At 39.7% G+C, this 21,447-nt stretch overlaps 1 protein-coding gene across 2 annotated transcripts in view; it reads right to left on the bottom strand.

Moving 5' to 3' along the window:
- PTPN4 (protein tyrosine phosphatase non-receptor type 4) overlaps nucleotides 1–21,447 on the bottom strand; it is a 222,437-nt gene that overhangs the window by 61,561 nt on the left and 139,429 nt on the right. For both annotated transcript variants that reach the window (XM_023724688.1, XM_004389685.1), the window contains 3 exons: nucleotides 19,351–19,419; nucleotides 10,952–11,077; nucleotides 8,817–8,975 (listed from right to left, as the gene is read on the bottom strand). In XM_023724688.1, coding sequence (XP_023580456.1) covers nucleotides 8,817–8,975; nucleotides 10,952–11,077; nucleotides 19,351–19,419 — 354 coding nt within the window. The remainder of the gene's footprint in view (nucleotides 1–8,816; nucleotides 8,976–10,951; nucleotides 11,078–19,350; nucleotides 19,420–21,447) is intronic.

Below are 21,447 nucleotides of genomic sequence, written 5' to 3'. Positions count from 1 at the left end.
TCAAGCTTGACCTGCAGGGGCATACCTAAGAGTCTCGGTATAGTGCCAGAAACGGCGGGACAAACTCAAGCTTGACCTGCAGGGGCATACCTAAGTGAGATGGCATACCTAAGTGAGTAAAACCAGGGGGACACTGATGTGACAGTGCCATACTCAGCCCCAAGAGAGGGAGGGCATGGCACTCTGGGGCATCTCGCTAAAGCTGTTAAATTGGCATTTTGGGGGCTGGGAACCAGGCACGTAGAGTCAAAAAAGCCCCCGAGATTATTTTTATTGTGCATTTGTGATTAGAAACCACCAATGGCTTGTGGGCCGATTCTGGCCGACATATATTTTATTTGGCCAATTCCTTGTTTTTGTAAAAATTACATACGAATCTGGATTGCCAGAATGAAAAAACTGGCAGTCCTGGAAACAACGAGCCTGCATTACGAGGTGTCAACTAGGGGACAAAGCCAAGTGGTGGCTGCTGCCTTTCTGTGGGGCGGGGGCAACTCCAACCCACATAATTGAAGGAGAACGGGGTCCAGACGGACGGGACGGCCCACAGTGCAGCAGAGGAGGACGGGAAAACGCTGGAGTCCAGGACAGGGGCCTGCTGCCTTCTCTCACAGTTCTGTGGAACTTTCTTGCTAAAATAACTCCGCAGAGGTGGACAGGATCTCCAGATGCTGGACTGCTGCGGGGGGTGAGGTGGTCTCAGGAGCTCTCACCACCCACCACGTGCCCTCCTGGTGATCCTGTTCTCAAGCTCAATAAACACATGTCCGCGTGCACGCACACACACTGCCATTGGGGATTCAGCGGTAAAATTCTCGCCTTCTGTGAAGGAGACCTGGGTTCGATTCCCAGCCAATGCACCTCACGTGCAGCTACCACCCATCTGTCAGTGGAGACTTGTGTGTTGCTATGACACTGAACAGGTTTCAGCAGAGTTTCTAGACTAAGGTGAACTAGGAAGAAAGGCCTGGTGATCTATTTTGGAAAATCAGCCAGTAAAAACTTATAAGTCACAACGTTTCAATCTGCAGCTGAGCCTGGTGATGGTGCAGGCCGAGACAGCACTTTGTTCTGTTGTGCTTGGGGTTGCTATAGGGCTGCCAGCTCCCCAGCAGCCAACGAAAACAACACATACACATAAACACACTGTGTGTGTGTGTGTGTGTGTGTGTGTGTGTGTGTGTGTGTGTGTGTGTGTGTGCATAAATAAAATAAAATCTGTAAAGGTAAGCAAAGATACCAACACAGACTCCTGAAATTCATATACTGGGCAAAGGTTATCAGTTACATTTTAAAGATACACTCCAAAAGTATTAACTCAATTTACTGTAACATGACAACTTCCTTCTTCATATCTAATGTAGAGCTATTTTATGCACTCAATCTATCACCTACTAAAACAATTATCTAGGAAGATGACTTTTATAGGTAAACCATGAATTATAACTAGAAATTATAATACATTAAAAATAGTGTCATGAAAGAGGCCAGTTCTAAAAAAAAGATACTATTTCTAGACCAAAATAAAAATCTACCAAGTATAATGAATGAAGAGACACCATGGACTTGGGAAGACCAACCAGGCAGCACAGTGGAACACGGCTCTATTGGAAATAACAGCTGGCACCCTGAAGGAGGAACCCACAGTTTAAAGGAAAGGCCAGCACCCACTAATCCGTGGTTTGGATAGGAAAGAAGTGGGGGTCGGGGCTGCGTGCGGAGACCCACAAGTGGAGTAATCATTTGGTTTTAAAGACGAAAGCTGGAAAAGATCTGTCAGGGGGCAAGTATAGAAAGAAAGGCAAGGCCAAAGGGATTATTTTACTTATAAAAGAGAAAATGGGTAAGATAAAATTTGAAAACTGTGAATTAAAAAAAAAAATTATGCTAAAGCCCAACTGTATATATTCCTGTCAGAGAAGCATAAAGTTTGTCCTGATTTAGGAGTAAACAACAGACAAAAACCATATTCTCGGTAGACACAAATGTCAACTTGTCAGGAATGATGGCTCCTTTTTAAGCTCGTATTTTCCGAGATATATCCCAGGAGATCATGACTGATTCAACCACAGTAAACACCAGTATCGTCCAAGTCTTCCCTGGGCTTTTAATCCTACTATACTTTGCTTATATACAGGTAAAAGTCTGGTTCAAAACTGAGGTTTCTTCACACTTTGGCTAATTTATACGGATATTCAGAGCATTTCCAAGTAAACCCCATTTAAGACTGATTACTAATTAGCACTCAAGGCATTTGAAAGAGTGCATGTAAACTCTCAGGGATATGATTAACATGGTATGATACAAAAAGAATCTACTCATATGTTAAGAACAGAAGTGAAAATGTGCATATTACTTTAACAGTGGGCTCCCAGATTTGACCGTAACTTCAGAATGAAGTAACAGGAGACTTTAGCCAGCGATGGACAGCAGGTAAGCACCCTGCATTTATAGCAGCCTGGGACCCTACAATTAGTCTTCCTGTTACACGTATGGCATCCACTGTGGTCCATCCTCTGGGCCCCATGACTTGATACCTCCTTCTAGCCACACCGTCTCTGGTTAGTTACTTCCTTGTCCTAGATAGCCAAGTATTTACAGGGTCCATAATGTATTGCCAGACTTAAGACTGGCGTGGAATTGGGTAAAGGTGAGTCTACAGCTGGAAGTCATCAGTGCCAGCATCTGAGAGGCACAGAGGGAAGGCAAAGTTTTGAGGACAAAGCTAAAGGAACTGATGAGGAACGGACAAAGCTGTAAGGCCCACTCGGTAAGACTAGGATGGGATACTACAGGAAAGAATGGCGCAGGGAAGCAGATTTAACACTTGAGGATGATAAAGTCTGCACGCAGTCTCGTGATTAGGGAACTAAGGTTAAAGTTGAGAATCCGGGGAGCTCCTTACTGTGTTCAACCGGCCAGCTGTACTTCAAACATGCAGAAAGACAAATGGCCAATTAGAACATACTTCAAAACTTGTCCATATATCCTAATAAAATTATAAAGAAAGCTATATAATTATCACAGTTACCTTCTACTAAGTACTTTTTCTCTGTAGGCACTGTCCCCAACTACGCATCTCATTAAATGCTCACAGCGACCCTATGAGGTGGACATTATTGTCATCGTATTTTTACACGTGAGGAAACCGAGGCTTACAGACGGAAGATATCTCACCCAAGGTCACATAATCAGAAGGGGTAGAACCAAATTTGAAACCTAGTCTGAATCCAGAGCTTACGCTGTTACCACTCTGTTAAAGTTGCACCTCAAAGAACATAACTGCAAAACCAGACAAAGTGATTTAAATCAGAGCTACGCAAATTTCTGGAGCAGTGGAAACTTCTCTTCAAATGAAATGTTTCTCAGGAGCCAGTTTATAAAATAGATGAAAGTTAAGCACCTCCTCGCCTCCTGCCAGTATCCGAGACCTCAAAAGAACCCCAGAACATGGTGACTTTACATCACCCCGTGTTGGTCAGGAATGGTAACACTGCTGTATTTTAAATTCTAACAGGAATTACTTCTATTTAAATGAACAGAGTGCAGTATCAGTCAACTCCAGTTTGAATACCATCATCTTTACTTTAGTTAATAACTTATTTTTAACTCAATGGTTTTAATATATCTAAAACCAGTAATTTGTCTAAAATTATGCAAAGGGGGGAAAACAGGGCTTAAAATATACACAGCACAAAATTTACCCACTACCACGATTAGTATTTTATGGACAAAGTACTACCCGGGCTAATTTTTGAATATTAAGAAAAGAGAAAGAGGAGAGAGGTTCTAACCGTTCCAACTGCCAAACTTTCACATTGGTGGTTTTTTTTTAACCACAAATAACTTGCTTTATCTTAACCTTTGACATTTTGGAGAATGTTATATAGAAAGCAAATAATGAAAACGTTATATTTAGGCATACTCTGCTGGCAATGGAGCAATGTATTGTAACACAGTAGCATAAAAATCTGTGAGGACTGTCAATCAACCCATGGGCAAAACTTTCTTGATTTACTTCAGCCCAAAACCAAAAAACCAAACCCTCTGCCGCTGAGTCCATTTCCACTCATAGCGACCCTATAGGACAGAGTAGAACTGCCCCCTAGGGTTTCCAAGGTGTGGCTTGTGGATTCGAACTGCTGACCTTTTGGTTAGCAGCCGAGCTCTTAACCGCTGCACCACCAGGGCTCCTATTTTGGCCCAGTCAGCTTTAAATTTCCCCATGAGTGCTTCAACAACAGCTTGGAAAGCAGCTTATTTTGCAGTCAAAGCAGCTCTATTGCCACCATTAGCAATCTGTATCATAATAAAAAATACAATCTTATCCACCCCGCTCACATGCTTCGTCCTTATTTTTGTAGAACTATTTAGCCTTCTTTGTCACCTAGTTGCAGAAGTACATTAGTATTTGTTGTGTGCATTTATTAAAACCAATTATCATTAGGTAGTTTAAAATGGACTCAGGGCTACTGGTTATCTCAGAAAATTACAAGCTAAAATAGTATGCTTTTCTGTGAAGAAATTAAAGCAAAGGCATAAATGGTGGACTGTGGTCTCAAATGCTCCTGTCTATAAATGGTAACTTGATTCCAAGCAGTACAAGCACCTTCGGTTTGTTTCCACAATAAACACACCGTGTGAAGCAGGCAATCTTACCCCGTGACTGAATCCACGACTCAGGTCTTCCCTCTCGTAAGCTCCTGCTGTTGTTGTTGGCGGCCCTGGACTCACCCAAAAACTAGGGAACTGGTGAGAGGATCTCAAGGTCTCTGTCCATATACAGTCAAGGCCCCAGTTACCAACGTCCGACTTACGGACAACCTGACTTACCATCAATGTGTACTTGCCCTTAAATGTTATGTAAATTTGCCCTCACTTTGAAATGACTGAACCAACCCCACCTCACAACAAATTCTTCACCACGATCACTTCACTTGCTGCACGCTGTTGTCAGGTGCTGTTGAGTCGATTTCGACTCACAGTGACCCTACACACAACAGCACAAAACACTGCCCGGGCCTGTGCCATTGTCACAATCGTTGTTGTGCTTGAGCCCATTGTTGCAGCCACTGTGTCAGTCCGTCTTGTTGAGGGTCTTCCTCTCTTTTGCTGGCCCTCTATCTACCAAGCATGATGTCCTTCTCCAGGGACTGTTTCCTCCTGATAACATGTCCAAAGTATGTGAGATGAAGTCTTGCCATCCTTGCTTCTAATAAGCATTCTGGCTGTAATTCTAAGACAGATTTGTTTGTTCTCTGACAGTCCATGATATAGTCAATATTCTTCGCCAATACCACAATTCAAAGGCCTCAATTCTTTGGTCTTCCTTATTCATTGTTCAGCTTTCACAGGCATACGAGGCGATTGAGATAGAGGACACCACGGCTTGGGTCGGGTACACTTAGTCCTTAAAGTGGTATCTTTGCTTTTTAACACTTCAAAGAGGTCTTTTGCAGTAGATTTGCCTAATGCAATGTGTCGTTTGATTTCTTGACTGCTGCCTCCACGGGCTGCACGTACAGCTTTTAAATCACTGAAAAGGCATCAAGTCTTGTCTCGCACTAAAGTAAGGCTAAATAAGAACTGTATGACCCTGTTTTGACTTACCTACAAATTCAACCTACAGACGCACTTAGGAACGGATCCCCGTTTGTAACCTGGGGACTGCCTGTATGTTGAAACGCTCTCTGCTTAATCTAAGTCTAACATATTGCTTGAATTCTTCTCACATTTGGCTAATAGTAAAACTAAAACCTGTGGATTCCAAGTTACAAAGTATTTTCTCTAACTAACAAATCAAAAAAACAAAAACAAACCAACAAAACCTTGTCTGGTATCCAAAGTTCTGCTAGCTGGCTCAGGTAGGAAGGCTGGAGTTTTAGTTCTGTGAACTGGGACCAATGCTGTAAAATGTGGGCTTTCCCATCTGTAGGCTGGGATTACATCTTTCCTATTTCACTAAGTTCTCCTGAGAACAGTGAGATAATTAATGTATAAGCCATTTGTAAGTAACTAATGGAAGTTATTATTAGTATTTTACTATTGAGTTTGCTTTTTTAGAATTCTCTATTAGTGAGGTTAAAAGTGGCAAAACTATGAATGCTGTGTCATAGACTTCAAAGTGAATATGAACACATAAGCCTTATAAAACGCATGTCCAAGGAGAAAGCCCCAAGCATTTTTAACTCTTAGGACCAGGGAGAAGAAGTAAAAACCCTTAGGGTTCAGATCGACCCAGAACTTGCTTCTCCACTTTGGGTCAGGGAGGCAGAGGAAAGGTATTTTGACAGGGCAAATGATTTTTTGGGGTTTTCAAATGTTTAAAATTTATGTATGGATATATTTGTATTTATTCATATGTAAAGGATCCCTGGTGGCACAGTGGTTAAAGCGCTTGGCTCTAACCGAAAGGCCAGCAGTTTGAACCCACCAGCTGCTCCTCGGGAGGAAGATGTGGCAGTCTGTTCCGTAAAGATTTACATCCTTGGAAACCCTATGGGGCAGTTCTACTCTCGCGCAGGGTCGCGATGAGTTGGAATCAACTCGACCGTATTAGGTTTCTGGCGGTTACTCATACGTAGGTGTCCCTCTGAAAAAGGCCGTTTGAAAAAACTGACTAAGGTCACTTGGTCGGGCTGCGAGAGTCGTATCGTTTTCGCACTGTAATAATACGGGTTTCTGAGATTCCTCCAGGGGGTTCTTTTCAAATGTATTCAGTTAACAATTCAATCTGTGTATCCTTCCTACTCCTCCATCCCCTACAATGTATGCAAACAACTAAAATGCCTTCCCAAGATGTAAGTTACCAAGGCTGAACGTCTCCCTGTCTTCACAGCTCGGCCAGTCTTCTGGGGCTGGCCCAGCAGACGACCGGGGCTCTCACATACCTGGTGGTGTTTTCCTGGAGTGCCTGCAGCTGCTCTGCTGCCCGCCCGCCCCATCCACCCTTCCATCTGTACTCTCACACTCACTCTCTTTTGAACTCTTCACCCCCAACCAAACCAGTTGCTGTTGAGTCGATTCTGAATCCCGGCAACGCTTCACCACATTCACTGTACCGTACGCCTCTTTTTCCTTCTCAATAATTAATGACTCTTCTTACCTATCTAACTTGTAAGCATTTTATTTTTTCCACTTCTCCTGCGTATAACTGTGATTTTTGCCTGCATGAGCTATCTGCATTATAAAACCAATAAATCAAGATACCATCCTCATAGTTGGTTCTCTTACTTAAAAAAATATTAAGAAAACTCTACATTTCACTAATCTGCTGTCTGACTTCAGTGTTACATTATATGCAGAAATATTTAATTATATGCATTAAAAGTTCAAGAATGAAATTGTTGAATGGGAACCTAAACTGCTATGGAAATCTTCACCAAAAACACAATAAAATATTATTTAAAGAAAAAAAAAAAAGTGTACAAGGCAAGGTCATGGAAGCTCCATAGACATATCCAAACTCCCTGAGATTGAACTGGTGGGCGGGGAGGGCTGTGGAGATCATGGTCTCAGGGAACCTCTAGCTCAGTTGGCATAACATAGTTTATAAAGACAATGTTCTACCTTCTACCTTGGTGAGTAGTGTCTGAGGTCTTAAAAGCCTGTGAGCAGCCATCTAAGACACTCCACTGGTCTCATCCCTTTGGGAGCAAGCGAGAATGAAGAGAACAGGATACAAGGAAAAGATTAGTCCAAAGGACTAACTGTCCACAGCTACCAAGACCTCCACCGGACTGAGTCCAGTACAGCTAGACGGTGCCCGACTACCACCACTGACTGCTCTGACCAGGATCACAACAGAGTGTTCTGGACCGAGCTGGAGATGGATGTAGAACAAAATTCTAACGACAAAAAAAAGACCAGATTTACTGGCCTAAAGGAGACTGGAGAAACCCCGAGAGTATGGCCCCCAGACACCCTTTTAGCTCAGTGGTGAAGTCACTTCTGAGGTTCACTGTTCAGCAGGGGAGTGGACAGCCCCATGAAACCAAATGGGACTAGTGAGGCACAGCAGTCCAGGGACAAGGACTGGAAGGCAGAAGGGGACAGGAAAGCTGGTGATAGGGAACCCAATGTTGAGTAAGGATAGTGTTGCTGTGTTGTGAGGTTGTTAACCATTGTCAGAGGGCAATATGTGTACTAACTGTTTAATGAGAAACTATTCTGTTCTGTAAACCTTCATCTAAAGTACAAAAAAAAAAAGAATTACCTATGTGAGATCAAATTGACAACAGCAACTCAAAAGGTTTGATGGGAAGCCTAGGGGGCAATGAGTTGAAGATAATGGTGATGGAATAATTTGGAAAAGGATAGTGAGAATAGCAGCACAACTGGAAGAATGTAATTGATGTCAGTGAATTGTACCTATAGAAATTTTTGAAATGGTGTATCTTTGGCTATGTATATTTTCACCAAAAAAGAAAAAAAAAGGGTCCTCCAAGGTCAAGAAGGGAGAGTGTTGACATGTTGTGGGGTTGTTAACCAATGTCATAAAACAATACGTGTACTGACTGTGTAATGAGAAACTATTTGTTCTGTAAACCTTCACCTAAAGTACAATAAAAAAAAGATTAAAAAAAAAAATTTAAAGAAGTTCAAGAACATTTGCATCATCAAAATAACAACAAAGTAATTCTTCCAACAAGAACTCTGAGGGGTAAATAAGTACAGTTACAAATATATATATTTAAAAAAAAAACCCATGAATAAAATCTTGTATCAAATACCCTAATCTCCCCAATTACTTTAAGTGAAGCAATTTCGGGCATTTGAAAATACAGATTAGGAAACTAAATAACAAACGGTCTTACGGTGACGATTCCAGAACGATGCTGTTGGCTTGTGTTGATGACGGGGATCTGTGATTCACAAATGCTTCGCTTGGGGAAGTGTGAACCACATGGTCTACCAAGTGTCCGACTGAAGATGGTCGTAACCGGGTTCCCTCTTGTGTGAATGCAGAGTTTCGACTAAATGAAGCGGGAGAAAAGCTGAATTAAAATATGCTTTAATTTAAAAAAAATTTCAAGCTTCTTAATTACATGGTTGCATCAGAAAGTGGATGTATGTTTTTAAGACTAACCGTGTTGATTAAGTAACTCTTACAAAAATAGTGTGATGTTAGCAGAAAGAAGAGCGGACGGGATGTCAGCTGTCTGAGCTGGAGTCAACGACTGGCATGAGGATTTCACCTCTTCAGTCATCTGTTATCTCTAACGACCTAACCGTTTCCAGGCTTCAGTTACTAACGCTTGGCATCTTCTTCAGCATTTCTAAGCTAGACGATTAGAATAAAAGATTCAGAAATACCTGCTAGTCTGAATTACTTTTCAATCCTTACAGACGTTTTTATTTCTGGGACTTTCTTTAAATCCTAAGAATAGAAAGTAAATACCGTATGTCCATCCTCAGAAGATACACAATCACATGAATCATTATTCATTACGATACCGAACATCTGAGCACTTACGAAGTGCCAGGCGCTGGTCTAAGCATTTTACACATATTATCCCATTTAACTATCACACCAGCACTACAGGAAAGACATGATTATTATAAATATAATTTTGCACATGTAGAAAATGAGACAAAGACTAATCACGTTAACTTTGCCCAAGGTTCAAACATACATCGACTCCAGGGCCCATGTGCTTACCCCTACAAATGTATTGTCTCTTTAGGATTTAAATAAATTTTTTTTTTCAGATAATAACTAATTGTTTCATTAACCAGATAATTTAATCAGAGCTATGGCTAATTAATTATTTGAACCATCTGGTTTAAGTTCCTTGTGTCTTCTATAACTTGCTCTAATTGTTTCCTGGTGCTGGTAGCAAATGGAGAAAAGGCTGGCTGCAAAAGGGAGCAGAAAAAGAAGGTTCTGGATTTTCTTCAAACAAGATGATTAGCCTTTTAATATATGCAGTCTTTTGTCAGGAAAGATGATTTAGCAATCGGCAATTAACAAGACAGAAACTTTTGAGTCCATTTTTTCTAGCAGTAAAGACGACATTTAAGTATTAGGTAACTTTTTCTGAATCAAATTGTTTATGAACATATACTTCCAATATGGTAGAAGTTTATTCTTAGACTGATAACATCCCATCAATGACAGAGCTTTTAGAATTTAGTCTACACTTATTGAACATTAATGCACATAAAATATTTTTAAAGGAAAACGTCTTCAAACATATTCTATACCAAAGTTCAAAGATTTTGTATATGCACCTTTTCTGTTAACAGTTTCTCCATATGCTGATACACGTTTGTTTAGCGTTATCTTAATTACGTGCATATATTATATACAACACATTTGTTAATATTATAAAATTAAGATATGTTTGGCTAGTACAATTTCATTATCTTATTATCTATGACAAAGCATGCAGCTTTTGTGGGAAATGCTAAATTGAAGTATATACGTAGTTAAGTGGTAAGGCCCACAGTGCTCCTTAGCACGGCTACAGTCTTGTGGAGACTACTGTTGGGAATTTCTTTTTCTAGGACATAGAGTGCTACATAGTGGTTAGGTGGGGGCTGAAGTAACAAAAGCACAATCACTCAGAAAGCATTTTCAAACAACATATGCTCCCCTAGAAATTCTGCCGGGAATCCACATGGATCAGAATTGTGTCAACAACAATTGTAAGAGATCTGAAGTCCACTATCAGATGTTGATTTGTGGGCTAGGGACCTTTAGTGTGAACGTCAAGTATTTCGGAAAGTGAGGGTCATCGTAATGCTCTCGCCTTTCATTCCCCGAGGCTGCGCCACATCACTTCTGTAGTTAGCTGCAGGCTAAGAGGAAATAATGTTCTGGAGCAACAAACAACATGTATGACCAGAAGAGTTCATCCTGACATACCCTGATCTTCAGGCAATGGGAACATGCAGCCAGTGACTGAGAAATCAGCAAGGTGCACAGGTGACCTTGGCCTGTACTTACTGACTAGGAGTTCCAGGTGGAGACCGAGATGGAAGACTCTGTGTCTCTAACCTGTCATCAGATAATGAGTTTCTGCTCACTACTTCCCAATCCATTAATTTCCGTGCCAAGGGCTTACTTGGGGATCTGCAGAAACAATTTAAATAACATGTGAACAGTTTTACGTTTATACCCCAAACTATGAATCAAATCCTAGAATCTGTCTGAATAGATCATATTCTAGATGAGTCAACATAGTTTACTTCTAAGAAATCAATGCCTTCAGAGGCTAGTACCAAATAATTTCCTTAAAAAGTACATTTGCTTTGTATGAGGAATGACAGGCTGGAAGAGCAGGACAGAGAATAAGGGAGAGAGAGAGAGAGAAGAAACAAAGGAGAGAGCAAACAACAGGTGAGCAGCTTGTTATGACAGGTTTTCTCACATGTTGTTAATATCACAGATATTGCCTATTCCTGTTCTGAAGAATCTGGAACTCTAGCTTATCCTGGGACATATTAAACAATTCCCAGCATATTATCCACTGCATGTCTTTAAATCTAAACCCTGCTCCTCTGAGTCAACGTGGTCAGGGCACACAACCAAAATTAAGTATACTGCATTTTATTTATAAATTTTTTATCCATGGTAAGCCAGTGGATTTCCTTTTTTTTCCTTTCCTTAAACATCTGGAAGTTTATCTGTTTTATACTGTGATCGGAGTAGAGGGCTATGGTTTATTATCTATACGCTATCACCTATCATAGTGATCGATCAGTGGGCATTCTCTAAAACTGATGCAATTTTATCAGCTAAAAAAAAAGTCATTGACTCAGACTTTACTTTCCATAAGTGAATCCAAAGTAATTTCAAGCATGAACATTTCCCATTATCCTGAGCTCAAATTATAGAATTTTTTGATTTCTGCAAACTGCAGTGCAAACATTCATCTGTTGCAATAAAATGAATAATTAAGTATATTATCTCCTGCTTTGGATTTTTAAAACGCAGTAAAGATTTTTTAAAAGAAATCTTAACATTGACGGCTCTTCTGCGAATACAAATTCTTAAAGTTAACAACCTGCTCTCCCCTCACATTAGCAGACTGCTAAATATAAACCGTAAGCCACATCACGAACTGTCGCCAGGAGGTCAACTACTTTCATTTTCTAAGGAGGAAAAACTCATTTGAAGGAGGAAAAAATGCAACATACTCACCTAGTATAAAGCTTCAGAACACTAACACGGCTGGAAATGCTCTGCACTGAACACTAAACTTCAGGTATTTTACTGTATTAACAGTTTTAACCTCAGAGACCCACCCACTTAAGCTTGCTGTCTACGTTTCCTGTTGAACGTGGAAATTTCTGAGAAAAAAATGCCGCACTGCATTAGTGTGTTTGCAATGTGGTAAATTTATTTTCTGACCAGGGCACTTTGTTCTTCTGCTGTATGGGTACATTCTTTTGCTCTCTTCTTAGAGATTATCATATGACAATTTAATAATTGTTAAAACTACTCACAGTATTTTGGAAAACATGTATCAAGTTATCACAATAAGATTCTGATATATTATAAAATATCCCACAAAAGCTGAACCTCTCAGAGCTACAGGGATCATTAAAGCAGCCTAGTACTATTAAAACCTCATCCCAGCTCATGACTTACTACTTCAAGGAGGATTCACTACAATTCCAGTATAACAAAAGAAATAGAAGGTTTATTTGAGGCTTATCAGTGAATTACCGGTAATTCACTGAATGGATATTTTGGTTTATAAAAATTGCCTGTTAAACAATAGATTTCACATTTTAATAATGCATATACAAAAATGAAGAACTAAAATGCAGGTGTAACTAATTCTGAAAACGTCATCTGACATATAATATTAAAACAGTGACACTTAGAAAGGCAGTCATTTGCGTGTGGTATTGACCTGAATGTCCAAATTCATCTTTGCTTTGGTACTCAGAGTAGGACTTTATACTACAGTGGAATTAGTCATTAAACCACATATATTTTTATAAATATCAAGCAAGAAAAAAAGTTAAACTTATTATTAGGAAAATGATTTTTAAAAAGGTATAGTGCTATGGGGTAGTTACAACAGTAAGAATCAGGAACATCCTTATTTTTATTTTGACAAGTACTGAAATGGGTGTTGTACGTATAATACTAAGAACTAGAGCAAATATATTCTAAATTAAAACAACAAAGCCAACAGGAAGTCATTTTTGTCTCAAGAGCAATGGCAAGGAAACCCATCTGAAAGTAACATTTTATGTATATATCACCTGTGGACAGGTCTTTAGTCCCTGCTACAATTGGAAACAAGGGTATCTGAGACTGTAAAAGGAGGATTTAAATAACTTCAGTAGCTGTGCCAATGACGGCAGCCATCTCTGTGCTTTCTTTGTTCTCCCTTCAGAAACAACAAAGCCACTAACCTGGCACCAAGATTTCTATTTCATAGGGAAAGAGACACTCTTTCTCTCACAAATCTAAAAATGACACAATAAACCAATTTCAAATCTTTTTTGAACAAATGCAGAAATGAATTACATCATTCAAGTTCAAATCAACTTATCACAGCAAACTGCTATAGCCCTGACGAGCTGAATCCTTCCCACATCTAGGCATTTTCATTGACTGTTTTCCCGTGGGGTGGATTACTCACAGAAAAATCAGGGTCAGGGTAACCCCAAAATAAAGGAAATAGCGCAAGTGAATTTTATTATTCAAACACATGAAAACATGTTTGGATGATTTTTTTTCACACGTCTTTACTACAAGAGGCTCAGTGTATCATTTATAATGTGTCTCTATAAGCACTTCAGTACACAGTACTGGGACAGCCTCAGAGAGTCCTGGCAACAGCTCCCACTCCAGAGGCAGGTGAGGGGCAGGGTGAGGGGAGGGATCCAAGAGTTAAATCTGCAGGTGAGAGGGAAAGGGTTTAACAGTTTAAAGATGTATTGCCATTATAAATGACTACCGATTTTTCAACATAAAAACATCCACAACGTGTTAAGAGAGAAAAGCAACCAACAGAAAGTAAGATTTTTGAAATGAACATACTTATGAATATCTCTGTGAGTACATGCATAGGAAAAATCTTGCGTAATAAATAGCCAAAAATTGTAAATGGTTATTCTGAAGCGAAAATTGGTCTTTCTATTAGCTGGCAGTGTTGGAGTTGTAAGAAACACTAATGAACGACCACTTTTATCATTAGAAACACAACGAAGCAATTTCCACCTTGGAGGGAAAGCGAAAACACACACACACACAACTCCTGCTCCAAACACAATGAGCAGGAAGGTCTTCTGGACGCCGACTAAGAGCAAAATTAAACCAGGTAAAATCAAAAGCAAAGTTTTCTAACTCTCACCGTTATCTTTCCACACGCGGTTTCGTACGACTCATTTTGCGAATCTTCCTCCCCAGTAAACCTCAACTAACAGATTAATTAAAAAAAAACAATTTCTAAGTATCATCTGTTAAAACTCTTAGGCCTCCAATGGTACTAGATGCCAAGCACATGAACCTTAAGATTCAAGGACTTACCCTCTTTAAGTCATTTTCACTGAAGACAAACTGCTTCACGTGAAAGAATTCACCCTCTCTCCTTCCTTGCTAAAGGAGGCCGGGTGGTGCAGCGGTTAAGAGCTCGGCTGCTAACCGAAAGGTCGGCACTTTGAATCCACCAGCCGCTCCCTGGAAACCCTATGGGGCAGTTTTACTCTGTCCTCTAGGGTTGCTATGGGTCAGAATCGACTCGACGGCAACGGGTTTGGTTTGGTTTTTTTGAACCTGGCTAAAACAAAACCTGGTTTATTTGTTATTTCCCCCAGGAAATAACATCCATCCTGCTCTGCCCACATGGAGGCAATCCCTTCCTTCACCTGAATTAAATTAACATTTACTGAGGACCTATTATGTCCCACACTGGGGCTACGGCACTTAATGGAACAGACAAGGGTGCCGGCCCTCATAGAGCTGACATCTGAATGGGGGAGAGACGATAAACAGGATCATCTCTCACATCTCTGACCTAGGGAGGGAGTCAAGCCTTCACCTAGCTCATGCAGAACAGCAAAAACTACTCCGCAGAGGTCAAAGTCTGCGTTTAAGAACCTGGAATGTCTGACTTAGAATCCTGGCTGTACCCTTACTATCTGGATAATTTAAGGTATGTTACTCAAACTTGCTGTTCCTCAGTTTCCTCATTTGTGATGGAATTTACCTCATTGAGTTATAGGGATTATGAGTAAATATACAAAAATTGCCTGACACAGAATAAGTGCTAAATAAATGTAGCTATGACTAGATTGGAAACCCTGGTGGCGCAGTGGTTAAGAGCTTGACTGCTAACCAAAAGGTCAGCAGTTTGAATCCACCAGCCGCTCCTTGGAAACTCTATGGGGCAGGTCTACTCCGTCCTATAGGGTCACTATGAGTCGGAACTGACTTGACGGCAACGAGTTTATTATCAGATTAACTGGTAACAACCCCACATAATCCATTCTGCACACAGCAGCCAGAGTGGCCCTTTTCTTCTGTCTCCATAGTACTGTTATGAATATTTCGGACTTACACAAATGTGGAACAGTTTAATAAAACCCCCTGGACCCAGGACCCAGGTTCAACAATTATCATCATGGCCAATTTCCTTTCATCTCTGTCACTTACTCCATCTCTCTCACCCCTAATTATTTTGAAGTAAATCCCAGGAATCACAGCATATTTGTGAATACTTCAGTTTATCTCTAAAAAATAAGGACTCTAATTTTTATTTTTTAATGCAAGTCAGATTATATCCCTTTCTGCTCTCAGTCCCCCATTATAAATCTGTTCTTCCTCCTGTATTCCTTAAATGTCTTAGGTCACCTAAATTCGATTGTCTTTGCAGATACTCCTGTCTCTAACACACCTCTGTCCAACTGGTCATCAACTACCGCTGGTTGTACCTACAAAACGTTCTTCAAATTTGCCCCCTATTCTCCATACTGTCAGTCATTGTTTTAGTTCAGGCTGTTATTACTTTTCATTTGGATTACTGCTATAACCTTTTTCTTTGTTAATCCATTCTCTAACCTGCTCATTAATTGATTTCTAAACAATAAAACTGATCACATCATTTCACTTGTTAAAAGGAATCTGGCCATTTTAAGTTCTAAATAATAAAGATAACTAAATGAAAATCAAAGAAGAGCAGCTTAACTGTTTATGCAATGATACGATTTAAATAAATATGGAAATGGCTGAATATTACATAAGACAAGAGCTGTTACATTTCTCAAAAATATTTTTAAAAATAAATAAAAGGTATCCAGACTGGAAAAGAAGAAGTAAAATTATCTCTATTCATGGATGATATGATCCTAATTTAGAAATTCCCAAAAAGTCCATAAGAAAACATCTAGAGCTAATAGAGGACTTTAGCAAAGTTGCAGGGTACAAGGCCAACAAACAAAAATCAGCTGGGTTTCTATACACCAGCAATGAGAAATCTGAAAGGGAAATTAGGAAAACAATTCCATTTACAATAGCATCTAAGAGAATAAAATACCTAGGAATAAATCTAACCAGGGACACGAAGGACTTGGACGATGAAAACCATAAAATACTACTGAAAGAGATTAAAGAAGACTTAAATAAATGGAAAGATGTTCCACGTTCATGGATTGGAAGATTTAATACTGTTAAGATGCCAATACTACACAAAGCGATCTCTAGATTCAACGCGATCCCTATCAAAATTCCAACAGCCTTCTTTACAGAAATAGAAAAACCAATCCTCAGCTTCATATGGAATGGCAAGAGGCCTCGAACAGCTAAAGCAAGGTTGAAAGAGAAGAATAAAGTAAGAGGACTCCAATTTGATTATAAAACATACTATACAGCTACAGTAATCAAAACAGCCTAGTACTGATATAATAATAGACACTAGACAAATGGAATAGAATTGAGAGTCGAGAAATAAACCCCACACATCTATGGTCAACTGATTTTTGACAAGAGAGCTAAGACTATCTGACGGGGAAAGAGGAGTCTCTTCAATAAATGGTGCTGGGAAAACTGGATTTGCACATGCAGAAAAATGAAACAAAATCCATGCCTCACACCATACACAAAAACAAATTCACAGTGGATTAAGGATCTAAATGTGCAAACTAAAACCATAAAATTCTTAGAAGAAAAAGCAAGGGCAACGCTCAGGCCTGGGTTTTAACAGTGGATTGTTTAATATAATAACAAAAGCAAAAATAGCAAAAGACAAAATAAACAAATGGGACTTCATAAAAATTAAAAACCTTTGTTCATCGAAAGACTTTACCAAAAAAGTGAAAAGACAAGCTACTGACTGGGAGAATATCTTTGGAAACCATACGTCCAACAAGAATTTAATAACCAAAATATACGTAAAACTTCAACAGCTTAACAACAAAAAGACAACCCAATCATAAAATGGGCAAAGGACGTGATAGACATTTCACCAAAGAGGACATTCAAACGGCCACCAAACACATGAAAAGGTGCTCAGCATCGTTAGTCATCAGGGAGATGCAAATCAAAACCACAGTGAGATACCATTTCACTCCCACAAGGATGGCTAAGATTAAAGAAAACAAAAAACAAAAACCAAAAACCCAGAAAATAATAAATGCTGGCAAAGATGTGGGGAAATTGGAACCCTTACGCATTGCTGATGGGAATGCAAAACGACGCAGCTGTTGTGGAAAACAGTGTGGTGGTTTCTCGAAAAACTAAAAAAAGAACTACCATATGACCTAGCAAATCCACTCCTAGATATATAGCCAAAGACTTGAAAGTATAGACTCAGAGACTTGTACACCAATGGTCACTGCAGCACTATTCACAAAAGATGTAAACAACCTAAATGCCCAACAATGCCCATCAAGAGATGAATGGATAAACAAAATGTGGCACATACATACAGTCAGTGGGAGAAATGAAGTCTTGATACATGCTACAACATGGATGGAGCTAGAAGACATTATGCTGAGTGAAATAAGTCAATCACAAAAGGACAAATACTGTATGACTTCACTTATATAAAAAGACAAGAAAAGGCAAAAGTATAGACAACAAAGTTTATTAGCGGTTACTAGGGGCAGGAGGGAGGGGGGAAGAGGGGTTAACGGTGATGGAAATATCACATCGATTAAAGGTAGGGCTGCACAGCCAATTACTGTAATTGCTGTCAATAAATTGTACACCTGTAAAAAGCTGAATTGGCAAAACTGTATGATAGATATAACGACGACAAAAAAAGAGTTAACTGCAGAGGCTGCTTATGTACAACCAAAAACCTGACGGGATTTGGTTTCTTGGTTTGGAGGTTTAAGGTCATGGTTTCATGGAACATCCAGTTAATTAGCCTAATAACATACTAAGTGCTTCTGTTCTACCTCCTAGTTCAATGCATAGTGCCTGGGGTCTTAAAAGCTTGCAAGCGGCCATCCAAGGCACAATTGGTCTCTATTCACCTGGAGCAACAGAGGAAGAAGGAGAGTCAGGAATAGGAGGCGGAAATGGAATGTGTGGCTAATTGCCTCCAGGAGCAACTGCCTCCTTTGCCATGAGACCAGAAGAACTGGATGGTGCCCATCTACCATTACTGAACATTTTGATCAAACATTCTATAGAACAATCGTGATCAAAAGGGGGAAAAGGGGTGACAGAATGTCAGTTCTCAAGGACTCCTGATTTCTTGAGCCATGAAGGCTGGATGAATCCCTGAAACTACAGCTCTGAGATAATCTTGAAACCTTAAACCAAAAATATCCCCTGAAGTCTTCCTAAAACCAAACGATAGTTTAGCTTAACTAGTAAAGAATGTCTGCCTTGAGCATTATGCTCTTTTAAGATCTACGTTTTCGGGATCAAAGTGACAATAGCAACTTGAAAGTTCAGACAGAAACCTTAGATGGCAGTGAGTTGATGTTAACGGGGGAGGAACAACCCAGAAAAGGAGGGTGAGAATGGCTGCACAACTCAGAGAATGTAATTAATGTCACTAAACAGTACATGTAGAAACTGTTGAACTTGTGTATGTTTTGCTATATATATTCTCAATAATAAAATAAATGGAATTTTAAAATAAAATTAAAAAAAAAGTAGAAAAACTTTCCAACAAAATGTTGTCTTAATAAATATAATGCTTGATTCAGACTAGTCAGAGCTACAATAATTTGGCACATGGTTAATGCTCATTTTTTAAAAAATGAATGAATAAACTAGACAAACTAGTTTATTATTCCCTCAACGTAATTTATTATTTAATTAAAGAAAAGATCATGTGATAATTCTTTAATCATATTTGTGAAAAGAGTTTTTAATACTTTAAATCTTTCTTTTACAGAAATTCAGACACTAAAATAGAAGCGGCTTACCTTGCAAATACCCTGTCTTTATTTGCCTTTTCTTTGCCATACTGTACTGACTGGACTTCGGTTCTCCCACTGAAAGACACAAATACACACAACAATGAAGTCCTACAGAGAACCACAAGATACAAGGACAAGAGACAACGCTGGACAGAAACTTTGTACGAGATATTTCTAGCCAAGAAAACAAAGCAGAAGATAAGACTGGATTACTGTTCCAGTTGTACCTGAATGGATAAAGTTATAGTACTTCCATTGATGACAAAGTTGTGTTGCACTAACACTTCATATTCAGATACTTCTTTGAGAGTGAGTATAAGAGAGAGAATTTTCTACGAGACAAATCCCTTCCCTGCTATGTCCTGGAAACACACTCCCTCTGGTCTGAAATGGGGTCCCACAGCCCACCTCTTCTAAGCCCCGCCAACCCTGCTTCCACCCCACACCATAGGTCTGGGATTCAGCTGTTTCCCCTACTGCTTAACAGAGGGGTGGGAACATGGGGGATCTTGGAGGACTGCGCTCAGTTTGGCCGAGTTCTTCTTCCTCCTTGACTGCCAATGACCACAGACATGAAGGCTGGTTTCACCCTCGACCCCCTCCATGTCCACACACAGGCAACTGCAGATTTTTGTGTACAGGAAGGAACCGAAAACAGAAACATGGTTAGGGGTTGGGCACTAGATGGCTTGTCTGAAAGCTGGTTTGTCTAACAAGCACACTGTTTATGCAGAGGAACTGGTCTTCCTCTGTGGTAAACCAATGTGTTCAGACCAATTCTGACTATAAAAGGTTTGTTCCCAGAGGGTTTGTTACATGAAGCACAACATTATATAAGTATGAATGAATATAAATTTCTGGTATATCAAATACAGCCACAGACAAATGTAGATATCTAATACATATAAAGCAGCTAAATATAGGTTTCCAAAGGTTAGCAAGCAATTTTAAGCCCATCTTCCAGGGATAAATGTGAATTAAATGGCACGATTATAAGGTTTCAACAGAAGTTAGTACTGTTACCAAATTTTTGAGAAGTTGAAATTTCCTAAGAAATATATTTCCTCTAAGAAAGATAAACTATGCTCGTAATTATTGGGAACAAGGTAATGAGCTAAGGTTCACCACTGTTTTGTATTTCCACATTAGAACAATGATTTTAGTCCCACGGATATTCCGGAATAGAAATAAGGGTGTGTGTATGACGAGGCTCGTGAAGGAAGTAATAACCCTCTGATATCCACAGTTCCATCTCTCAGTCTAATTAATATTTCAACATTCTAAGTATGACAATAGTTCTAGTATTTGCAATCATTGCTTATCCTGAGGAAAAAAGTGTTTACTTAGTGCACGCCCGTTAGAGACAGTGCTGTGTTCAGCTAAATATTTGTCATGCTGCCATTCTTAACTCATTGACAAGACTATTCATCATTTTGATGATTAAAAACAAACAATAAATAACAAGAGATGTGACAATAAACATTACGTCCTTTGAAAAGTGGTCCATAGTAGGTTCACTAAATGTAAAACTTCCTATTTACACACTAAGTATTGACACTGAGGTTCCAGCCTAAACATAGGGACGAGCCTAGAATATTGTACGTAATCTTCGCTGGAAAGCGCAACATGCTGAGAAAACAAATAGCCAGGAAAGCGTATGAAAGAAAATACAATCAAGGGCTTTGAAGATATTTTTTAAAGTTCTTAAGGGCTACAAACATACACTTAACTTTTATAACAGTAAGGGTACATGGTTTACTTTATTGTGTATTCACTAATACACCAGTTTAATAATTATACTACAAACTGTCATAGGCCCCAATCATGTCCTTCTGTGTTCCGGTGCAAACTCCATTTTCCAGGTTACCGGCTGGCTGTCTGTTAGGTTCTGCTAATAGAAGGCACTTGTGGGAGAGGAGAAACTGGAAAAAGCCAAAGGCTGGAAAGGAGCAGATGCTGACAGTTGTCGCAGGAGTTGGGGTACGGCTACCAGGAAGAAACAGAACGTTGTAGCGGGTTTGAGCCCCGGTCAAGGCAGCACCTCTCTGGCAGACGTAGAGGGTTTGAGCCCCGGTCAAGGCAGCACCTCTCTGGCAGACGCTG

The sequence above is a fragment of the Trichechus manatus genome, unplaced genomic scaffold, assembly GCF_000243295.1.
Source record: "Trichechus manatus latirostris isolate Lorelei unplaced genomic scaffold, TriManLat1.0 scaffold00255, whole genome shotgun sequence".
In the NCBI taxonomy this organism is placed as follows: domain Eukaryota; kingdom Metazoa; phylum Chordata; class Mammalia; order Sirenia; family Trichechidae; genus Trichechus; species Trichechus manatus.
The sequence above is the reverse complement of the archived record's forward strand: the minus strand, read 5'-3'. Positions and strand labels throughout refer to the sequence as shown.